At 34.9% G+C, this 24,725-nt stretch overlaps 2 protein-coding genes across 8 annotated transcripts; one reads left to right on the plus strand and one right to left on the minus strand.

Annotated features, from left to right (window-relative positions):
* Positions 1-3,854: 3,854 nt before the first annotated feature.
* On the plus strand, positions 3,855-9,661 carry LOC108987409 (luc7-like protein 3). Of its 7 annotated transcripts, XR_001995526.2 has the most exons (9): positions 3,886-4,074; positions 4,270-4,398; positions 4,804-4,843; positions 6,989-7,064; positions 7,159-7,359; positions 7,656-7,868; positions 7,953-8,350; positions 8,443-8,502; positions 8,616-8,951. XR_001995526.2 is itself a non-coding variant. In XM_018960318.2 (8 exons), the coding sequence occupies exons 1-7, from the start codon at positions 4,032-4,034 to the stop codon at positions 8,307-8,309; spliced, it is 1,059 nt and encodes a 352-aa protein (XP_018815863.1). In that variant the 5' UTR covers positions 3,886-4,031; the 3' UTR covers positions 8,310-8,350; positions 8,443-8,951. The 7 variants fall into 7 exon arrangements, 2 of the variants coding, with proteins under 2 accessions (XP_035548623.1, XP_018815863.1); XR_004802160.1 differs by adding an exon at positions 9,133-9,661 and having other exon boundaries at positions 3,855-4,074; positions 7,953-8,724; XR_004802158.1 differs by having other exon boundaries at positions 3,855-4,074; positions 7,953-8,724; positions 8,847-8,951.
* A 2,025-nt stretch (positions 9,662-11,686) lies between these two features.
* On the minus strand, positions 11,687-23,516 carry LOC108987411 (conserved oligomeric Golgi complex subunit 7). The gene is made up of 10 exons (XM_018960319.2): positions 23,120-23,516; positions 17,222-17,311; positions 17,006-17,125; positions 16,813-16,914; positions 16,413-16,693; positions 15,731-15,876; positions 15,228-15,426; positions 13,980-14,664; positions 12,842-13,174; positions 11,687-12,221 (listed from the first exon to the last, which is right to left on the minus strand). The coding sequence occupies exons 1-10, from the start codon at positions 23,402-23,404 to the stop codon at positions 11,943-11,945; spliced, it is 2,520 nt and encodes an 839-aa protein (XP_018815864.1). The 5' UTR covers positions 23,405-23,516; the 3' UTR covers positions 11,687-11,942.
* Positions 23,517-24,725: the final 1,209 nt, after the last annotated feature.

The raw sequence follows: 24,725 nt of genomic DNA on the forward strand, positions 1-24,725 counted from the left end.
TAATTTTAAATTTATCTTATTAATCAAATTATTTCTATGTCAACAATATAGAAAGTATGGCATTCACATAGATTTATGAATATAATTTTCTCATCTCTTTTGTATTATCTACGTTTAAAAAACTGCATTAGGCTGGTTGTTCCAACATGGCTGAGCTCGGCTCTAGTGGAACTAACTAGGGAATGCCTATTTATGACAAATTATAGCAAAAGAAACACAAAAATGATTCTACAGAAGGCACTTTTGAAAATGAAAGCAAGAAAAAAACTTATAAGAAAAGAAAGAAGAAACTGAGTACTACATACCCAAAATAGATTATAAATCCAGTTATTTGAATTGACATCTTTTAGGCTTATGCAAATAAATGGAATGTGATTGCTGAAATTCAAAGTCTTCTTTACCATTGAGGCGTATGATGTACTTTATATTGATAGGCAAGGGAATGAAGCAGTTCATTTACTTGCAAGACATACTCGTTTTGTGGATAACATTATTTAGTGGTGGCATCAATGTCAAGATTTTATTGTCTAGAAATTTGCTAGATGCTAATTTGTAATTGTATGGTATTGATTTTAGAGAAATAATATTTGCAGTCGTAGAGTGAGCAAGTACCGCACAATCTTTTTAAAAAATTTGAGTAAATATGAGATTCATATGAAAAAAAAAAAAACTAATTTTTTAACAATAAACATCACTCTTTTTCAAAATAATTGCATGGTATTTGCGTATTTCACAACTATATATAGTATTACTCTTTATTTTATTATGAATGACATTGTTACGTTCTCAAAGAAAAAAAAATCAATGGGGTCACCAATTGACTCAGGCGGTTTCAAATAAGGCACAAATGGGGTCTCCAATTCAATGAAGCACCCAATAAGTAATAGGAAAAATTTTTGTATTTGCCTACACCGGCACACACTCAATGCATTGAGTGTAAAAAAAAAAAAAAATGTAAAGTGTGTGCCGAGTGTAGGCAGATGCATAGCAAACCCCTAAGTAATATGATAAACATTTGAGAGACCGTATACATGTAACCTAATGTTTTAAACGTGCAAGAGGCACGCACAACCAAAATCTCTACGAAGCCTGCATTTCCAAATTGGTGTGCTTGTTGTTTGTCGAGGATGGCGCAGTGTCCTGATTCTCTTCTGTTCAGTAGGCTTCATCTCTTGAACAGGGCGAGGGCTGATGATGGTCATTGGCATGACAACATTCTCCGAGAGGCGTCCGTTCATCTCTCTATGCTCCACACACAACCTAAGCATATTCGTTTGCTTTTTAAATTCATCTTAATTCATCATTATAATTTTTTTAAATTTTAATATAAAATATAATAAATAATTCAATTTTTTTAAATCTTAAAATAATAATAATATTAAAAAATAATATTTTATCATCTCAACTCAACTCAACTTAATTTAATATCCAAACGCAAGCTAAATAAGCCGAATAGATATTGAAAACGAATATTCTACTCAACCTCCGGTTCGCTACCCGCACGCCACACTCCTGACGTGGCCGAACCCGGTTCCTCTCCACGTCACGGTTCTTTCTCTACTCAATCCTCTCCCGGATATGCATCTCACGCCACTCGACGAAACGTATCTCCCTCTTCAATACGCATCTCCATCTTCGAGCCTCAGAGAAACGTATCTCCCTCTTCGAGCTGCATCTCCATCTTCGAGCCTCAGAACACTCCCTCTTCGAGCCGCATCTCCATCTTCGAGCCACGCACTTGGTGGTTACTGTGAGTCACTTGGTGCTATACGCCGTGATGGAGCCACCCACGCACTTTCCGGAGTGATGGAGACGCACGGGGCTGGCAGAGGGTGAGGCCGGCGGCGAAAGGACACCAGCTGGGGGAGTGGAGGAGAGAACGCGGGGGAAGGAGACGACGCAGAACGCGGGGGAACGACGCAGGGAGACGAAGCAGAACGCGGGGGAAGGGAGACGAAGCAGAACTCGGGGGAAGGAGACGAAGCAGGGCGACGAAGCAGGTAGACGAAGCAGGCTGAGTAGAACGCGGGAGATGACGCAGACAGGGCGACGAAGCAGAACGCGGGCGATGCGGGCGACGCAGGCGACGCGGGAGACGAAGCAAGGAGACGAACGCGGGTCGGGGGGGGGGAATTGAAATCAAACTAAAAAGGGAAACGCATGTTTGCATTAAAAATAAAAAAAAAATAAAATAAAATACACGTCGGATGGAGTGCGGTGGATGGATGAACAGTAGGCACCTGTATAGTAGAACTCTTTTAGGGTATTTATAAATCCATATAAAAAAAAAACAAAGACCTTTTCCAAATGTGTTGTTCATTAGATAATATTATTCAATCTCTAGTTCTCTTTTTATGTAAGTATCTTCTCCAAATAAAAATTTCAAAATGATATTTCAAACATCTTTATTGTTTGTTTGTTTTTTTCTTTGACTAGATATCCTTATCCTCTTATATCATTATCATCAAGTTCATGTCTTTTTAGGATATTTATAAATACATATAAAAAAAAAACCAAACAAACAATAAAGATGTTTGAAATATCATTTTGAAATTTTTATTTGGAGAAGTCACGCAACTGCTACTGATTGGGCATGTTGAAAAAACAAAATAAAATACAACAATATCAAAAATCAATTGGGCATTGCTTAATATAGTGGAGGTGCCGTTCAAATACCTCCTATCTATCTCCTTCTTGTTGGTGGGTGGCTTACGCAAACATGGGGCCAGAGTATCTGTACAGAATGTTGAAAACACAGATTAAAACAGGAATAAAAAGAGAAAAATAAAAACCCATTCTCTTTTATTTCTTACCCTTACAGTGGCTCTCGGCAGCAGCAACCCAGTGGAGGAGCCACGCACTCGGTGGTTACTGTGAGTCACTCGGTGCTATACGCCGTGATGGAGCCACCCACGCACTTCCGGAGTGATGGAGACGCACGGGGCTGGCAGAGGGTGAGGCCGGCGGCGAAAGGACACCAGCTGGGGGAGTGGAGGAGAGAACGCGGGGGAAGGAGACGACGCAGAACGCGGGGGAACGACGCAGGGAGACGAAGCAGAACGCGGGGGAAGGGAGACGAAGCAGAACTCGGGGGAAGGAGACGAAGCAGGGCGACGAAGCAGGTAGACGAAGCAGGCTGAGTAGAACGCGGGAGATGACGCAGACAGGGCGACGAAGCAGAACGCGGGCGATGCGGGCGACGCAGGCGACGCGGGAGACGAAGCAAGGAGACGAACGCGGGTCGGGGGGGGGGAATTGAAATCAAACTAAAAAGGGAAACGCATGTTTGCATTAAAAATAAAAAAAAAATAAAATAAAATACACGTCGGATGGAGTGCGGTGGATGGATGAACAGTAGGCACCTGTATAGTAGAACTCTATTGAAAAGTAATTCAATACCGAGCACAATGTTTACTGTTATTACTTCTAGCCTCTAGGCATGCAATCCGACCCAAATGAGTCGGCTTTTGGGCCAACCCAACCCAACCCGCCGCACGATTCCATAATGGGGCACATTTTGCCTTTTGGACGAAGGGAAACAAGTTTGGAAAAAAAAAAAGTAATGATAGATATAGTGATAAAGTGTATAAATTTTATATACTTTTTTTAAAAAAAATATGATTTATTATTAAAAAAATTTGTATGAGTTATAACTTTATTTATTTATTTATTTTTGCATAAAACCTATACACTTTTAAGATGGTAAATATTCATTTCTTAAAAAACAAATAGTTGACAAATGAATTTAAATTTAAAGATGGTAAATATTCACTTCTTAAAATTAATTTTTTATATAAATTTTATATTTATTTATTTTTTAAAAATAATTATATGTTATTTACAAACTCACGACTGCACCATCATTTCTAATCCTTGACCCACAAAATAAGCCCTCTTGACGTCTCGTTACTCGTGTACACATATTCACATGAATCACATCGATAGCACAGCACACCCACTTCTTAAGAAAACCCTAAAACCTGCTCTGAGAGTGCAATTCCATCAATCTTACTTAAAACTTTCCCTTAGCCATGGACGCTCAGAGAGCTCTGCTTGATGAACTAATGGGTGCAAGTATTTCCCTCTAAACCCTAATTCCCGTTTATTCAATGATTTAACTATCCATCTGATTATCTGTTATTTGATGCTTATATGATATTTTTGGTTCATTTTGGGTTGTAATTTTGTTTTTAATTTTGATTTAATTAAATATGTACATCAAAGGGTGGATCTTGTTTTTAATTTTTATGCTTTTGGCGAATTTTTTAGCTCGTAATTTGACGGAGGAAGAGAGAAAGGGATTCAAGGAGATTGCTTGGGATGATAAGGAGGTTTGTGCTTGCTATATGGTTCGATTTTGTCCGCATGATCTCTTCGTCAATACGCGGAGCGATCTAGGTGAGCCGAAATGAAATCTCTCCCTGATTTCGCCTAGTGTGAGATTCCCTTTTGTTGCTGAGAAAACACAGGAAAAGAGAAGAATATTAATTTGCTTGTGATTGCTTGTTTACAGCTATTTATCACCTACAAGTTAAAATTTTTGCCCTTGTTTAATTGATGAGAACACTCGGTAATGAAATGGGGAATAACTAGAATCTTTGAAAGAATGTGTATGCTGTGTTGAGTCTTCTAATTTAATATAGCTAATCATGTTTGTTTGGCTCAGTGGCGAAAATGTTTCGGCTTCCCAAATTTTGGTTTAATTTCTTTTGCTATGTTTATCAACATCCAATTGGAGGATTTGTTTTATATTTGCTCAGTGCAAGATTTGACTAATTATTGCTTGTTGTCCTTTTGTTGCAGGACCTTGCCCTAGAATACATGATCCAAAGCTGAAAGAAAGGTGATTGATTTGAACTGTTAGTTATGAACTGTTGTTTGCATTTTCTTCCCGGGTTTACATTGTATGTGTTCATGATTCATGCAATCAGAAAGTGTTTGGTTGTCAAATGTATTGTCTTTAAGCTGTGAAACATTTGGTTACATATTGTGACAGCGAGCTTACTTGGATCTTAAAGTTTTTAACACTTGATCAGAACGACCAGTTTATGTTGAGACAATGGATCTTGTATTTATATGATTACGTTTGCTGCTTATGTGTGGTGTAGGATGGAACATAGATTTGCCTTACATGGTATCCTAAGCTGTTGCTGGTTTTTCGTTTTCGAGGTAACTGATCTAAGCATTACGATCAGATACGTGCAAGAAGTGGAGAATAAATTATTCTTCTAAATCAGCAAATTAATAACAGGCTGTTTATTTGGATCGTGTTTTAAGTGCTTAGAATGTGGGTCATGTGAAATTTCATGTTTAAAGGAAAATATTATTTTCATACTTCTATATGCATCTTTACTAAAAGTTATCTGTTCCATTGGGCTGCCTCTATAGATTTTAATGGGCTGAGTTTCCATGATTTTCTTGTATCCTTTTCTATTTCTAATTGTGTTACTCATATACGTTCAATGTACTTGGGCTATGCTATTTGCCTTTGTTAAGAGGTTCTTAATTAATAATTAGAAAAAATTAACAAAATTTAAGTTTCTTGATTAAGTGGAATCTGCCAGCCTTTCCTTATCAAGTGATTAAGATATAATTTTAGCTCATTATAAAGCCTTAGGTAATTTCAAAAAATGGAATGTAGCATATTTATAATATTTGGGCCTATTAGGGATAGTTATTGAAATCTATCTCTTGTAGGCCATTAATTCAAGAGTATTAACAGGTTCTGACAAGTTTAATTTGTATTTTCTCTTTAAAGATGAAGCTATCAATTGGGGGTTCTTTCTAATATTTATTGTGAATTTACACGACATCGACTGTATCACCATATAGGCTGAGTGATTGAAAAAATTAAAATCCAATTCACGATTTGGATAAAATTTTAGGAAAAGAGTACGTAAAATTTTTTGCATTAAGGCCCAAGGGATGCCATTACAAGTTTTCCCATATGTAGTTCTGTGTTTTTAGTAGGGTTTCCTATTATTTTTTCATTAATCTGGTGCAAAAACGAAATGGCCATGTTGCCCTTCATCCCTGCTAGCCCAACAACCATATTTCTGATTCGGTTGAGTTTTGAGAAGATGCCTTATGTTAATTCTGCTCAGTCACCTAGTTCAGATACTACTGCCCAATTCATGCAACCTTTTATATGGCTGCTATATAGTTTTCAGTGGCAGAGGTTTTACACATTATTGGATCTGTATTTTGAGCATTTCATTCATTGGAGAAGGAAAAATGTTTACACTGTACTATTAGCAAATGGTTATTTTATGTTGTCTTAGCAATGTTGGCTCTCTGTATAGCTTGAAATTATTATGCATCCAGCTATCTGTTGTATCTTACCATGGAAAGCACTGAATATTCACAGTTATTGGAACTGAAAGTGTTCCTGAGTTCTCAGTTCTGCATTTAGCTAGGATGTAGAGTACTTTGCTTCTTTTTGGTTCTAATGTAGTCTCTGTCTTATTGTTATTCTACCAGAATATGGCAGTGGAATCCTTGGATCAATATATGTTTGCCAGAATATGCAATAATAGAACATTAAAGCTAAACTTGGCTACCCATAAGTACCTTTTAAAATATTAGATTTTCTGGATGTATTTCTTTCTGCACTTGTGGCCAACGATGTGACATCGTTTTATCTATTTTGAAATATATCATGCCATATGTTTTATACAGAAATAATTTTGCTCGTTTTACATCAAATTTGTCCTCTTAATACCTGAAATTTTAAGATTTTAAAGTACAGAAGATGTTGGTGGTCATTGCTGTCTGTATTTTGGCAACTGCTGTGTCTGTGGTACCTGTAAATGCACGTCCTACATATTAGATTTGTATTTCTCACCCAATTTGTTGGGTCTTGTGTAGTTTGTGGATCATGTTAGCTCACAAACTGCAATGATATTTTTTCTTTGTTATAATATGATTCTTCAATTAGATTTCTGTATTTCTGGGCGTTAATGGGTGTTTTATATTTTGGTGGCTCTAGTTTTGAGAAGTCTCCAAGACATGATGCATATGTGCCAAAATTTGAAGCTGAACTTGCTCAGTTTTGTGAAAAATTGGTGGGTGCCAAATTTTCTTTCCATGTCCCCCCCCCCCCAAAAAAAAAAAAAAAAAGAAGTCTATAATTCCATCATAGTACTTGCCCTATTGTAGGTGATGGACTTGGATAGAAGAGTTAGGCGTGGGCGTTCTCGCCTTGCTCAAGAGGTGGAACCCACCCCAGCACCTCCACTATCAGCTGAAAAATCTGAACAGTTCTCCGTGCTGGAAGAAAAGATAAAGAACTTGCTGGAACAAGTAGAGGCCCTTGGTGAAGCTGGGAAGGTTGATGAAGCTGAAGCACTCATGAGAAAGGTGATGTTGGTGTGTTTTGTTAATCATCAAAACCACCTATTTAGACTCTTGAATGAGTTACTGGCATTGTCCAAACAGAGAGACAGACGGAGAAAGCAATCCCAAATAAATCCAGAAAGTCAACTTATACTTTCTAATCAATGCTTTGATTCCATCCATGTTATTTTCTTATTGCATTCGTTAGATTCCCCAATTGTAGAAAAATTCAAATTTTTGGTCCCAACATTTCTAAGCTGCATCAGATTGAGGTTTCTGGGTGTTTAATGTCGAGATTTTTGGTTAACTTTCTTTTATAGGTGGAGATGCTAAATGCTGAGAAGACAGCCTTGACCCAGGAACCCCAAAATGATAAAGTGCTAATGCTTGCACAGGAGAAAAAGATGGCTCTATGCGAGACCTGTGGCTCTTTTCTAGTAGCAAATGATGCTGCTGAGAGAACCCAATCTCACGTCACAGGGAAGCAGCACATTGGCTATGGCATGGTCCGAGATTTCATTGCTGAGTACAAGGTGAGAATCTCTCCCAAAATAAGTTTATGGAAGAGATTTATTTAATCCTTTTTTTGTGATCAAAGAGCATGGCTTGTATTCCAGGAAGCTAAAGAGAAGGCAAGGGAAGAGGAAAGATTGGTTAGAGAGAAAGAAGCAGAAGAGCGGAGGAAGCAGAGGGAGAAGGATAATGAGAGGAGAAGTGGTTCGGGTGATAGGGACAGGTATCACGATCGTGATCGAGACAGGGAGCGGGATAGATACAGAGAACGAGACCAAGATCGTGAAAGGTCAAGAGATGGGAATGTTAGAGGTGGTCGGGATGGAGGGAGAGAGATGGATCATAGGTCCAGGAATGGCAGAGAAGGAGGCAGGGATAGGTACCGTGATCGGAGCAGGTCACGTTCACCTGTTAGGCGTGGTCACAGAAGATCACCTAGAAGTCCAGTTCGCCTGTATTAGTCGATTTGTCGACATATGTCTGAGCTTTAAAATTTAAAGAGGTAGATTTTTTAATCTTGAAACTTTTATGAACGTGTTTGAGGAATGTGTTATCTTGTCATCATGGGTGAAACTATTTTTTCCTATCTCACAGCTTTGTTGAGACTATACCATCTCCCTTTCATCAATATTATTAATGGAGAAAAGGGTTCAGGTAGGTATAACTTCATTGTTGAATCTGATTTTATAATATGTTTTATGTTTTTTGAATTCTTTTTTTGGCGTATTTGTCTCTGAAAGTCTACTATCTCACTTATTTTTTGGTAGTCATCTTGGGCTATAGACTTTGGTCTCAGTATTTTAAGTGGTCGGATTCAAAAATTATTTGCATGATTGCACTGCTGCTGAGAGAGATGGTGTTTTCCTCTTGTTTGAGGTAACAATTAGACCTATTTCTATCAACACAACTCCCATAGATTGATATTTTCTTGTCAGATTTCGTTCACCTTATTCCTGGTCGTTAAATTGACTCGAACCATATTTACTCATGCCTACAAGGTAATCACTTGCAGACTATCCAGACGAGGTAATCACTTCGCAATTTTTTTTTTATGACTTTGATCGTCCATGGGTCCAAACTCAAGGCCCTGCCTTCATGAGCGACAATAGAAATAGGTGCATGCAGTGCGATGAACGAGCATTTATTAAGGGGAAATAGATATAGGTGGCCAGTAAATCAATATATTATTATTCATATTCAAACATTGCTACTTGTTTAACTGTGTTGGGGCTAGTTTTGGAGTTATTCGGATTCGACAGGTATAGGTAATTACTGTGTTTGCAGAGTTGTTCCCTTAGAAGAAATGTTGTTTCCACATGCATGAGAGACTACTTCAGTGGGCTGGGATGCGATGTTGTGGGTTCCTGGAGGTAACCAAAAATTACAATCTACAGAATAGCTTGTTTCTATTTAGTTTGCAGGATAAGGTAGGGAATCTGGTGAGCCCTGATGGTCAGATTGCTACTAGTAAGTAGACAATTTATGCTAAGGAATGATTTGTGCAGGGGAATAAACGTTTATTGAGTAGTGGCTGCTTGTGGAACTACTTGTATCCAAAGAATACAGGAAATGAGAAAATCAAATACAATTTGCATTGGGAATCGGGGTGCACAGGTGCAATGCTTGTCTGCAATTGACCAGCTAATAATATAATATTATTTTGTCATTATATGAAATTCTCTGATACTGTAAATTATTAGATTGACATTTACTTATCAAAAATAAAATTATCAGATTGACATTTTTGCAGTAAGTGAAGTGGTGTTGGATCGAGGAATATGTGATAGTAAACAGTGCAATTCGTTATGGATGGTTTGGCATATATCACCCTTGAATGTGTTTTTCAAATTCACACATTGAAGAAGTTTTTTCTTCCCTTTCTTGAGTGGAATAAAATAAAATATTTATTTCTTAATTTTTGCAATCCCATACTTTTGTTCCCTTTCTACGATGGTGTGCACGTGTTACACAAATAAGAGCTGTTTTGGGATGGTATTCCCCTACTTGCATGGCTTTTGACTCTGGACCAAAACACGAACGAACATATCCAGATATTTCAGGTGAAAAATCCCTTATAGTCAGACCTTTGCCCTAGTGATGGAAGTTTTACTCAAGTGTTTGTGGCGTGTTGGATGATTAAATCTAGGGTTACTTCAAGGCAACATCAAGATCCGATTGGTATGATGGTGAAAATTAAGACTAACTTAGACTAGCACTCAATTCTTGAAAGATTGGAAGAGAAAATTTTCATTCATTCAAAATAGCATAATCAATTACAATGCAAAATCAAAATAAATAGTATTAGGGTTCGACTAGCCCTCTCCTAATTATTTCCTCTAACAACTTTAATCTCAAACATAAATTAAACTCCTAAGTTTAAGGAAGCAATCTTATCCAATGTCTAAAATAAAAGAAACAAACTCAAACAAATTAACAAATAAATAATCTCTCCAATTTGGAAGAGATATCCACCTCAATGCCACCCTCCTAGTCTCGGCATGCTTAGCCCTCCTAGTGGCATTACGAATGACCCTTCTTGAAAGTAAATCAGCACATTTTGTAGTTTCCAAACCAGCACATGTTGTTGAAAGTAAACTACGTTGACTGACTCTTGTTCCCATGACAAAAAACTAAAGAGATGATTGGTTTACAAATAGTATAAATTTTATTTTACGAACTGACGTGTTGCTATAATATATCAAAGTTACTTCTATATAAAATAAATTTATGGGAACAAGAGAGATCTAAGGGAATGTTTGGATTCAAAATCATTCAAACTCATTTCTTTTAATCATTACAATTTTTTCAAACTTTCAAACAAAATATAATAAACAATTAAATTTTTTTAAATTTTAAAATAAAAATTATATTAAAAAATTATATTTTAACAATATTTTATTCAACTTTCATCTCAACTCAACTCACTATCCAAACCTCTCCTTATGATCAATTTGGCAAAACACAGAAAAATGATAGACTTACTACTATATAATAACTTGTTTACAATTATGTAATAAAATAATATTATTTTAAATTTTATTTTGACTTTTACTTTTGATTTGATAGGTTTAAATTTAAAAAAAAATATTATTATAAACACAAAACACATTCAATTTTAAATTTTCAACTTTTTTATTTAATCATTACTTAATCATTACAACTTCCTAAACTTTCAAACAAAAACAAAAAAACTTGCTACGTACAAGTGAGTTCGCGCACCAAATCATATACCAGCACTTGTATAACTTTTTTTTATTAAAAAGAAAAACAAAAGAAGAAAAGTTTTGAGAGAAGAAGAAGGTCCTTTTATCTCGCAAAAATCATTTCTATCTTCAATTCGCACCGTTTCGTTAAACAGATGCCTTACATGTCTACATCAACGCGTGAATTGGTGCGCGAACTCGATTGTAAGAATATTTTTTCCAAAAAAAAATACTATTTCAAATTTTTTAAAAAAAATATATATTCAAACAATCTTTTAACTATATAAAAGAAAAATATCTTATTTCAAATCATTTCGCTATTATTCATAGATATATACAGATAAATATACAAATGGGGCTTTATTTTTTTTAATTGAAGAAAAGGAGCAAACAAGACATATTAACCGTGTGAAGCTGCCTCTGAAGGAGACTGATTCATTCTCTTTTCATGATCTTGCCCAATTTGTTTAAGAAATGCTACCATGCTCTGAGTTCCTCCCTTAGAAGTTCAAAACACATTTCTTCATCGTTCTCCTCTTAACATATCCCAAATGCACAAAAACTTAATAACTCTGAACTAACAAGATTGTCTGATCACAAGCACTTTTAGCTTCAAAACATGTGATCATAATGCGTCACAAAAATCCTTCAAGAATTTTTAACCAGGCACGTGATTATAATACAGTATGCAAAATTTCTTACATTTTTAATCTCATAAAGTGATACAATTTAGAGCTTATAATTTTGAATGCAAAAGATAGGCTCCAGCTTCAAGCTTTTCCATTCCTTCCGTAATATAGAGACCAAAATAATAGCAACCCAGAACAAAGGTGTTATCAGGCAAGTTCATCCAATTTTGACATCGAAAATTTTCTCAGAAAGGAATCTTCACTAATCTAAACTTACACGCCGCATCTTACATACAAGGTTTGCTGTTGGAAGATCAAGCTGGTTTCCTGAATCTGATTTCAGAAGATCTTTCAGCTGCTCTCTTGGGGTAGAAAGGCAAGTGTGGAATGTGGCAATGACCAGGGGGATTGGCATTGATAGCGCAGAAAGCACATTACTAAGATACTCGATATCCACTGATAGCTGTTGGGCTCCACGATCTGATATGTACTGAATTCCCCGCAATTGGTCCATGTAAAGCGCAGTTGCACCCTCTGCAACCTATAATACAGAAGAAACAACACCCACAGGCAAGTTGGTCCAGTAAGTTCATGTGCAGGCATAATATCAAAGAACTGTGTTCCAAGAAGAAGAATAATTATCAGAATAAAATATAAGGGAGTGACTTTTATCCAAGCTTCAACGCATCAAGTGGGTTCTCAAGTACCATATCAAGGCATCGTGCATATGCATGAAACCACCTAGGCCAAGATTATCTGATCATAATCTGAATAATTGAGGTCAGTCCAGAAGTTACTGAAGAGGGGTCAGGGTTTGGTGCCCAACCTTTTGAAGTTCAACTTCAAGTGAAAACCCACCAACTGATCACTGAGAAAAGCATACTGGTGTCCTATTTTTAGGAATTACTGTTTTCTTTGCAATAATCAAATAAAAAAAACAAGAAAAAGGAACTTTAAGCCAATCAGACTATCCACATCGCCCAGGTTCCCAAATGGCACCCATATATTTAGGTTGGAACCAATTTGATACTACATCCGCATTTATTTACAAATCAAACATTTAAAAACAATAACCAAGAACAACAAAGATGCTCAACTGCTCATAACAGTTTTTGCACCGAGATTAACAACTTTTGCTATTTGGTATTTTGATTGGGTTACCTTGAACATCCATTCTGTCGCAAAAAGCTGTGCCTCATCATTGTTTGCATCATTGTTGGAGATGCCCTCAGCAAGTGGCTCCAACTGCTGGGGTAGCGTTAATAGATATTCACCAACACTAGTTACATAGGACTGGGGGTATGCACTGAAGGTTGGAAGAGGAAAAGCACTTTGTTCCTCAATGGACGCCCAAATTGGCAAACGAGATACATCACTGAGGCGTTGCCGTACTTTAGATATGAGGACATCATATACAAGTTCATTCACCGCATCAACAAATGCTGCAACCCTCTGAGATGCAAGTGGAAGTGAATGGAATCGGGGATCTTTAGACTGCAAGGCAACAGGAGATAATATAACTATACGTGAGGAGGAGAAAAGAAAAGTTCCAAGCCAAAGAAAAATGAAAAAAAAAAGGAGACATTGGGTGGGTACAAGCAAAGAAAAATGAAGCTACCATTTATGGTCTAAAAAAGAACAAAAATAAAGAAAATAAATAATATGAGATTGTCCGGTTAAAATATAGTTTTATTTTAGCTTCACATCAAATGCTTAGATCCTTTAGTTGCTTGCTAATTTTGTTTCCTTTTCCTTTTCTTTTAAGGTGTCTTTTCATCAGCCATTTTTCCTAAGCTTTTTGCTTTATTTTTTAAGATAACACACTTATCAAACTATCAGGGGTCTTGCACGTTCCATCCAAATTATCAAAACCGACACATTGCACCCTCCAGCTACAAAAGACTTATGCTTTGCATTCTCACCCAATTCTAGCCGTTAAGATGGATGAAAAATAGATGATAATGCACAATCTTGGCCGCCATTTCCCATCACACATTGCACCCTCCAGCTACAAAGTGCACAACCCATGACAGTTTTTTATAGGTAAACAACCCATGATATTTTGAGGGTACAAAGTGTATTTTTACTTTATTTTTCCGTTAGGATGTCTAGGTTGGAGTCCAGAGGTTGGAGTCCAGTAGTTTTATAGCCTCTTCTTAATGTTCCATTGTCTTCATTTTTATCCACAGAATAAAATGAAAATTATGTTTTACGCTTAAAATTATTGAAATAAAAGATCTCAGGTATGACATTAACATCCAGATTTCCCTAGCAAATTGGAGGAAGAAAATATCTCTACCTGATTTAAAAGATTAAAGAGTTTCCTGGCCTTCTCGGGAACATCAACGAGCCGCACAGCTGCCACATCCAAGGCAGCCCTTCCACCCAAAGATAACTCACCAGTTCCATGATCGCTGACAAAATGTGACTGATTTTGGTCCAAACTTGAACCAAATACTGAAAGAGAGAAACTTGTGCTCAACCTAGCAAGTGTAGCTCTCAAGGAAGCTTCAAAGACAGAGGACCTGCTTGTTAAACAATCTGCAACTGTGAGGATCTGCAAAGCTCCTTGGACTATCGACCACTCCTCCTCATTGGAGATCAAGTCAACTTTGCGTAAATTTTGGTTTCCATCCTTTTTGTCTGATCCCGTCTCCTTCTTTAAACCAACACCATCAACACCATGATCCACTCCACATACAACTCTTAAAGATTTAAGTGTTTCTTGGAGGGTCGAAATGTACTGTAACATTATGTCATCAAGTGCAAGAATTAGCTCATCAGCCTCAGAACCACCAGTAAAGCTGATGCACCTCTCAACAGCTGCTTCAAGTAGTACAATAACTTGGGGAATAGATTCCTCCATTCTACGAACAGTTTCACTGAGTTCAATTCCCTGGGCTCCCACACCACGAGTAACTGCTCCCCTCAGATCCACAGCTCCAATCTCAGAGGAGAGGATGGCACGCTCCATCTGTCCATAACTGCGACACATATTTAATGATTAATTAACAAATTAAAAACCATGGGATCCATTGTCCAATTAATTACATTTAAAGTGAAACAAATGCAAATCAGAGAGAGTTGGGTGCATGGAGAAAGAGAAATGATATTTGCAATCATGGAGTGCGCAAGCACAATCTCTTTGAAAAAAGTAAGCAAATACAAGACTCACAAGAAAAAAAATATTTTTTTAATAGTAGACCCCACTCTTTTTCAAAAGGATTGCAAGCCGTTTGCGCACTCCACGACTGTATCAAACATTACTCATGGAGAAAATAACATACATTCACGTTGCTTGAAATCCAATGTTCTAAACTCAAATCATTATGGAGAAAATGAATAAAATAAATGTAGAAAATAGTATATTACAGAACATCGATAAAAAAAAAATAATTCTCAATCATATTCATACTGATGTCCGTAATCACATTTGTCAAGGTTCCCCATGTGTGTCCAAAGATGAAGCTATAATGGGAATCTAAGGATAATAAAATGCACATATACTGCAAAGTTAATATCTTTGTAGTTTAGTTTACAGTTTCACCTCTTTTTGAATGCATCATAAGGAAAATACAGTGCTTTCAAGGTGTCCATCAAAACTCGGAGATCTGATTCTGAAAACAAGTGCTGAATATTCCTTGCAAAGGTCCCCGTCATATTGTGTAATTCAATCAGAGTCTCCAAATGCTTGGTCTGAATTTTAATACCCTTTGGCATATCTCCAGATAGGATATCCAAAATACCTGAAGTTAAAATAGGAAAGTTAGGATATTCTGTTCCTGAGTTCAAAAAAATAGAAAAAGCTTATTCAATTAGTGCAATAAATTTTACTTATGAAAATAAAATAAAAAATCGTGCAATAAATCTAACAACAACTTGGAATCAAATTTAAAATCTCAGGCTTTATTAATACCACATGCCATTAAGGTTTAGGTACACATGCCATTAAGATTAATATGAGGAACAGTATCAGATCATGTAGAACATTTAAACTTGAAAGCATAACTATGATCCTCAACAACAAACTATGAAGATGTCAGATACAACCTTTAGCTAATGCTTTTGTTTCAGGAACAACATTTCCAGTCGCAAGGTTGATACGAGAAACAAAACTCGACCCTACAGCTGCCATTGTCTCAATTAGTAGCTTCGGGACAAGAGTTTTATAATCATCTGGAAAAGCAACCATACACCTGCAAACAATAGTAGAAGTTGAAAGCTATAATTCCACAGCTGAAAAATAACACCATTTTTTGTATGAACATCAAGCAATACATTCCGAGCTGCAATAAGCATGTAGTAAGAAATCCATATAGGAAACAACAACTAATCTGAATGAATAAGACTTCTAAAGTATTCGCAATGTGCAATGCCTATTGTGGCAATTAACCGACAATCATAGCAATTAATCTACTACAATTGTCTGTTTGTTAACCAGGAAAGAGACATCATTATACAGATATAAAATCAAAGACGTGTGTTTGTGTGTGTGTGTGTGTGTGTGTCCATCAACACATTAATATATAGTTTAGAAAACTATGATTATTGAGATAAGAGAGGAAATTATATCTTAATCACTTCAAGGTTTAGAGGCAAAAGTCTGTTTGTGAAAACTTCATTACTTCAAGAATGTAGGAAAATTTGTAACAATTTAAAAAATCATTTTATTTAAATCTCAACAAAGAAAGGTGCCATAAAATATTTCAACATTGAGAAGCATGAACTATACCACTTCCATTCCTGTTCAAGATAAAGTAGCAATTCATCGTAAAAACTTGGCAACCAACTGGAGAATGAAATTGAAGGTGAACTTGATTGGAACTCATTACTACTTGATAGCTTTTCCACTTCATTCCTCTCACTAGCCAGCCTATTAGCTCGCTGTTTTGAGTCAAAATCTTCCCAGAGCTTCTTTATGGACTTGAGGTGAACTTTTGAATAGTGTAGCTCTAAAGACTTAAATCTTCCAATTCGAATGAGTATTCCCCGCAAATCTTGGGCAACATCAACCTGCATAATAATAGCAAGTGATAATACCTTAAATAATCTATTTTGTGTAAGACACATGGAGTGAACTGCAAAACAGAAGACTACAAGTAAAAAGACAAGGTTCTGAAGGAAATTCTGACCTTGCGGTTGGATAATGCATCCGTTAGACGAGGCTGCACCATTGCATCTAATCTATCTTCTAAGACCTCAAGTTGCTTCCTAACATTAGCAAATTCAGCAACCTAAAATGAAGGGTCAAAAGAGATCAAATCATGAAATTTCATGAGTATTGAACTCACCACATGATGTAAAGAGCCTAAAGAAAAATTTTACCTCCCCAACAGCAGACAAACAATGCCTCATATTGGCCAAGGTGTCTGCAGCCCGAGGAAGATCGCCACTGGCAAAGACATCCTCCACAGTTGAACTTAATTGTGTTAAGCCAGCAGCATCCTGTTATTACACGCAAATGAATCAAACAAACAACCTTCCTGTGCTACACTTGATGAACTCTGACTAAAACACATGAGAACCAGGATTTTTCTTTACCTGCAAAGTTTCATACGCTGCTTCCATTCTCTGTTTGACGGTATCAACTTTAGCAAGGGCAGCAATAGATTCTGCCGAGGATCCCTCTGCCTGAAGATGATGACAACAAAATGCTTGAGAGAGAGAGAGAAAGTTGTATCGTGCATACATGCTTAGATAAACACGATACCTTCCAGCTGCCAGAAGGACCACTTGCAATATTTTATGGTAACATTTTCTTTTTGATAAATAACATTTTATGTTATACAAACATATGTAGAAAAAAAAAAAAAAAACAAGCTTTTCCATAAAGTGATCGCCAAAATAAATATCTCACTTAAGGGAAAGTCATTTTCAACGGTTTCACTTCTCAATATTAGTTCATATGCAATACTTTTCTTTTCTTTTTTTCTAACCAATTTATAAGCAGCACTCCCTATGCCACTGCGGTACCCTTTTTTTTTTTTTTATAAGTAAAAAGATATATTACTCGAAGAATAGGCCTAGCCCAGTATGTACAAAAGAGGACCCTAATTAAGAGGGCGTCAAAGAGACAAGAAAATCATGAAGGGCCATGCCATTAAAATCAACAGCAATAGCCCAAATACAAATAGTGCTATAAAATGATGCTAACAGTTCCTCTAGCGATCTCTCCTTGTCTTCAAACGTCCGCACATTGTTCCTGCCATAGACACCACATGATACACATTGGAATCATCTTCCAAACCCTTTTAATCTGATGTATACCTCCAATGTTTGGCCAACTAGCCAGCACTGCCACCACTTTCTCCGGCATGACCCACGCCAACTCTACCCTACTAAGTACCTCATACCATAAAGCCCGTGCAATCACACAATGCAACAGAAGATGGTCTACCGACTCACCCCCACCCCTGCACATACAAACCAATCTACTATAATAACCCTCCGCTTCCTCAAATTATCAGTCGTGCGTATTTTACCCAACGATGCTGTCCACACGAAGAAAATAGCTTTAGGGGGCGCCTTATTCCTCCAAAACCTTTTCCACGGAAATTGAGTACTGGGCTCTTGGGAAAGAGCTTTATAAAAAGAACGAAACGAGAATGCGCCTTTTCCATCGGGTAGCCACCATAACCCATCTTCTTGTTGATTGCTTGGCTTCACAGAATACAGAAGCCTATAAAAATCTGCCAAGTTGTCCATCTCCCAATCCTGTAATGCCCTACTAAAGCTAATATTCCATTGAATTTGCCCACCCAACATCTCCATAACCTCCTCCACTAGAGCTTCTTTAACACTAGCAATTTGAAATAGAGGAGGAAAGCGATCTTGTAGAGCATTATCGCCACACCATATATCTTTCCAGAATTTAATCCTGGAGCCATCACCCAACTGAATATGGGTGTGTCGGAGAAAAACCTCTCAACCTCTTCTAATGTGTTTCCACAAGCCCACTCCATAAGTTCCTCTAACTTCTTTTGTGCTCCAACCCCCCCATGAATCACCATATTTGCACCTAATCACCTCTCTCCACAATGCATCCGGTTCTTGACTATATCTCCACAGCCATTTACCGAGGAGCGCTCTATTGAAGGTCCTCACATTTCTAATGCCCAGACCACCTTGAGATATAGGGCGACATACTATTTTCCACTTAACCAGGTGAAATTTGAACTCATCCTCCAAACCTCCCCACAAAAAATTGCGTTGGAGTGTTTCAATTATGTGCGCCACATTTGCAGGTATAGGAAATAGTGAAAGGAAATAGGTTGGTAAATTTGAGAGTGTACTCTTAGGCTGTGTTTGGGTGACCAAGTGTCCTCAACACTTTCTAAGTATTCTCGTACTTTTGAAAATACTTCACATACCAAATAACTTAAAATACTCTCAATGGGACCCACAAACTCACTTCAATCTCTACTCATAACTATTCACAAACATTCTATAATACTTATCACTATTATATATAAATAAAAAATAAAATCACTATAATATTTATAACTATTAAATATAAATAAAAAAATCGTTATAATATATAAATAAATAAAATCACTATAATATTTATCACTATTAAATATAAATAAAAAAATCATTATAATATATAAATAAAAAATAAAATCTCTATAATATATAAATAAAAAACAAAATCACTATAATATATAAATAAAAAATAAAATCTCTATAATATATAAATAAAAAATAAAATCACTATAATATATAAATAAAAAATAAAATCACTATAAAATATAAATAAAAAATAAAATCACTATAATATATAAATAAAAAATATTTATCACTATTATATATAAATAAAAAATAAAATCACTATAATATTTATCACTATTAAATATAAATAAAAAAATCATTATAATATATAAATAATAAAAAATCACTATAATATATAAATAAGAAATATTTATCACTATTATATATAAATAAAAAATAAAATCTCTATAATATATAAATAAAAAATAAAATCACTATAATATATAAATAAAAAATAAAATCACTATAATATATAAATAAAAACTATTTATCACTATAATATATAAATAAAAAATAAAATCACTATAATATATAAATAAAAAATATTTATCACTATTATATATAAATAAAAAATAAAATCACTATATTATATAAATAAAAAAATCACTATAATATATAAATAAAAAATAAAATCACTATAATATATAAATAAAAAATATTATATATACTATTATATATAAATAAAAAATAAAATCGCTATAATATATAAATAAAAAATAAAATCACTATAATATTTATCACTATTAAATATAAAAAAAAAAAAATCATTATAATATATAAATAATAAATAAAATCACTATAATATATAAATAATAAATAAAATCACTATAATATTTATCACTATTAAATATAAAAAAAATCATTATAATATATAAATAAATAAAAATCACTATAATATATAAATAAAAAATATTTATCACTATTATATATAAATAAAAAATAAAATCGCTATAATATATAAATAAAAAATAAAATCACTATAATATATAAATAATAAATAAAATCACTATAATATTTATCACTATTAAATATAAATAAAAAATAAAATCATTATAATATATAAATAAAAAATAAAATCACTATAATATATAAATAAAAAATAAATATATAAATAAAAAATAAAATACTATAATATTTATCACTATTATATATAAATTAAAAATAAAATCACTATAATATATAAATAAAAAATAACATTACTATAATATTTATAACTATTATATATATATAAATAAAATCATTATAATATTTATCACAATTATATATAAATTAAAAATAAAATCATTATACTATTTATCATTATTATATATAAAAGTAAAATAAAATCACTACAATATTTATTAATATTAAAAAATCACTATAATAAAATCATTATAATATTTATTACTAAAAATAAAATTACTATAATATTTATGGGACCCACACATTTATCAACTACTTACTCAAAAGTCAACAACTCAACATACTTCACACATCCAAACAACTTAAAATACTCTCAATGGGACCCACAAACTCACTCCAATCTCTACTCATAACTATTCACAAACATTCTCAACACTTCTCAACACTTTTCAACACCCAAACGTACCCTTAATCAGTGTGAGCCTACCGCCTTTCGACAAATACAGTCTCTTCCAACTTGTTAATCTCTTCTCGATCTTCTCAATCACTGACTCCCATAAAGAGGGTGTCCGTGCTCTTGCCCCCAACGGAAGCCCCAAATACGTCAACGGCAGAGAAGCTAACTTACAACCCAACGTACTCGCCAGTTATCGAACATTTGGAACCACACCAATTGGCACCAATTCGGATTTATCGAAATTCACTTTTAACCCGGAAACTGCTTTGAAACACAACAGCACTGCCTTTAACGTACGCACTTGACTTTGATCTAGCTCGTAAAACACTAGAGTATCATCTGCAAACAATAAGTGAGATATGTTAATGATCCCCTATCCGGGGTTCCCACCGAAAAGCCCTCCATAAAGCCATTATTCGTCAAGGCCGAAATCATCCTGCCTAATCCTTCCATCATAACAACAAATAACAGAGGCAACAACGGGTCACCTTATCTCAGACCTCACGTACTATGGAAAAAACCTACTGGACTGCCATTATATGGCATTTGACATAATTGTGACACGCCAGCTAGAAAGCTCACAAAGAATATAGTAGGCTTTTATAATAACGAGGAACACAACAAACACAGAAAGTACAACCAACTGGTGTAATGCTAGAACAATACCAAAAGAATTAACTATGATAAGGACAGTGTGAACTGGCTAGTTCATTTCCCTGGAGTATCAGTGAAGCCTTCTGAATTTGGGTGCAACATTCCAAATAAAAGCGTGTGACGCAGGTCTCAGCAATTTCTATTGGACATCAATTTTATTGGAACCCTGGCATTGCCATCAAAAGTAAATATTCTGTCCAGGTGAACCACATTAGACAGCTTCACACTATCTCATCGTGTTCTCGATATATCAGTTTCATCGCCACATCCATGTAACACTCGCTAGTACTGAAAAAAACATAAAAATAGATGATGATTGATGGTATGCTTATTCTATGGAAGGGTATGGTAGGACCTCTGGCAGCCTTTTCCAAGCTGCTGGCATCTTCACCAAACAAGGTTAATCGAACCCGTGCTTTGCACCCAGTATATTTACACCTGAACAGTAATGCTAAATTACCCACTACATCCAAGGAATATACAAGATGCCTGACACATGCAACTTATAAGCCAATGATGCCATATCAACAATGTTCTTCATTAATCTTCTTATTACTTATCAAAAAAACAATGTTCTTCATTAATCCAACCTGAAAACTGATGGGATCGGATGGAACTGCTCAAACCCAAGCAAAGAGCCCACATCAAACATCACAACCTTAATAAAGCCATCTCATAAACAATCTCCCCCTAGTATTCTGCAACCATTGCCGCACTCATGATGTTTAACAAAGTTTTTGCTAAGCAGATAAACTGGATGGACTATTTTCCTATAAGTCCAGAAAATTTAACGCTGAGAAGATGCTAATTTAAAATTTATCTGGAAATCACATTTTTGAGCAACAAATGGAGAATCTCACAACCATAATTCAATTTAAAATTGGAAGTTGTTGGTCCTTGAGATTTCCTATTATTAGAAAGTCATCTCAACTAGGCATAGTTTTATTACCCTCGCTACATATAACACTCGCATATTCTCAAATTCCAAATAGTGAAAACCCTAACACCTCAATGCCAAAACAAATCAGAACAGGTAGATTCAAGCACAAATCCGTAAAGCACACCTTTTCTATAGGCACTCTCAATTTGCAAATAACATAAATCTAACACTTGAAACCTGAATCACGTTTAGATCACCCCATTCCTTGGTAACCAAACAATACCACCCAACAATAATCAAACAGAAATGACACATCTTAACCACCAAAAAGCGCAAATATAACCGTGCAAACTTCAATTTCCTCCCAATTGCCACATTTTTCTCTACGAACAGTCCGCATATTGGTAACACTTGCATATTCTCAATTTCTGAATAACGAAAACCCCAACAACTCAATGCCAAAACAAAGCTAAACATAGGACTCAAACACAAATCCGAAGCGCACATCTTTTCTTTACCTGTTAGGAGAAAGTGGGTTCAAATAGTTGTACTAGGCACACTTCTAGCGAATATATCCACACTCTCAATTGCAAAATAACATGAGTCTATAACCTGAATCTCGTTTAGGTCCCCACATTTCCTCAGTAACCAAACAATACCCCCCAACAAAAAATATACAAATCTAGCAATGCAAACTTCAATTTTCTCCGAATTGCCACATTTATCTCAGCGACCAAACACAAACAATTGGGATATTCATAGATCTATCAATTAGTACCTTCTTGAGCTTCTGGAGGATTCCAGAGACAGCCGAACGGAGAGAGACGGCCTCGTCACGGAGGCGGATGATGTCACGGTTGGCACGTGGCACGCGGAGGAGAGCGGAAGCGCTCTGCTCCTCGAGAGAGGCGGCGATCTCTTCGGAAACCATCTGGAGCTTCATCTCCAAATCGACAAGGTGCTTGTCGAGCGAGTCTTGCGGGTGCCGGCTCTGAGTCGCCGAGTTTATCCATTTCTTCGCGTCGAAGTTCTCGCTTGAAAACGGACCTAGATCCAGCATCATGGTGACTGAGTTTGGTGGGGGGTCGTGCGAGCTCACTGGGGTTTCAAGGGTGAGCGGTGATGGGCTTTACAGTTAGGGAAGGGACAGTGACAGAGATGACGGTTACTTCTAGTTCGAAAGAGGGATATGAATAATAACATTCTCGAGATTTGGGATCCTAAGGGAAATTATTAAACTTCAGGGGATCGAGACATTTTTCTTGAACATAAAATGATAAACGACACTCGTTTAGGGAATGAGAAATGTTTCATAAACAAAATCATTATATAAAAATAAATTTATAAATTGATATGATTTTATAAGATCTGTTAAATTAATTTTATAATTTAATATATTATATCAATTTATATTAATTTATAAATTTATTTTTATATAATCTTTTTATAATTAAAATATTTTTTTTACAAAGATATTCCAAATGCAAAAATTAATTTTGCTTGCATATTGTCATATTCATAAGTCAATATATTATTATTGTGTCAATTTTTTATATCAATTAATAAATAAAAAAATAACGACACATTTACAATACTTTTCTAACTTCGAAAACAATCGAATGGAATAGTACAACATCGATTGGTTACAAGAAGCTATAAAATACTTTTAATTCTATTATTTTTTGTCTTTTGAATTTTAATGTCTAATAATAATTAATATCTTTATACATCAACTTGTAAATAAAAAAACTTAGCCGCCTGCTATCTATTACGTCTCCCACTCTGTCAAAACACTCTCTTAGTTATCTTTCGTCATGCATGTTGTTAGAATAATTATATTTAAAGACTTTTACACCACGTATATTTTACATGATATAATTTGATTTATAAGATAAATTTTAAAATTTAAATTTTATAAATCAACTCATATCACATTAATGATATTTAATGTAAATATCTTAAATAGCACTACTATATGTTGCAGCCGTATATATATCTTGTTGCCTAATTATTGTACCCAATATAGAAATGCATAATCTCAAATGGGGATGATTCAGATTACATTTAGATGTTAAATTGAGTTGAGTTGAGATAATAAAATATTGTTAGAATATTATTTTTTAATATTATTATTATTTTGAGATTTGAAAAAATTAAATTACTTATTATATTTTGTATTAAAATTTAAAAAAATTATAATTATAAGTTGAGATGAGTTTACAAAATAAACCAAGTGTCAATATAAATTTATATATAAGATGAATATTTAAAACTGTTGGAAATATAATTTTGAGAGGAAAATGCTAGTTTGCATTTGGGTTTAACCGCTAATGTATTTCTTTTAAAAAATATATTTAAAAAAATTACCACCACTAATGAACTCG

Source organism: Juglans regia, chromosome 1 (assembly GCF_001411555.2).
Source record: "Juglans regia cultivar Chandler chromosome 1, Walnut 2.0, whole genome shotgun sequence".
In the NCBI taxonomy this organism is placed as follows: domain Eukaryota; kingdom Viridiplantae; phylum Streptophyta; class Magnoliopsida; order Fagales; family Juglandaceae; genus Juglans; species Juglans regia.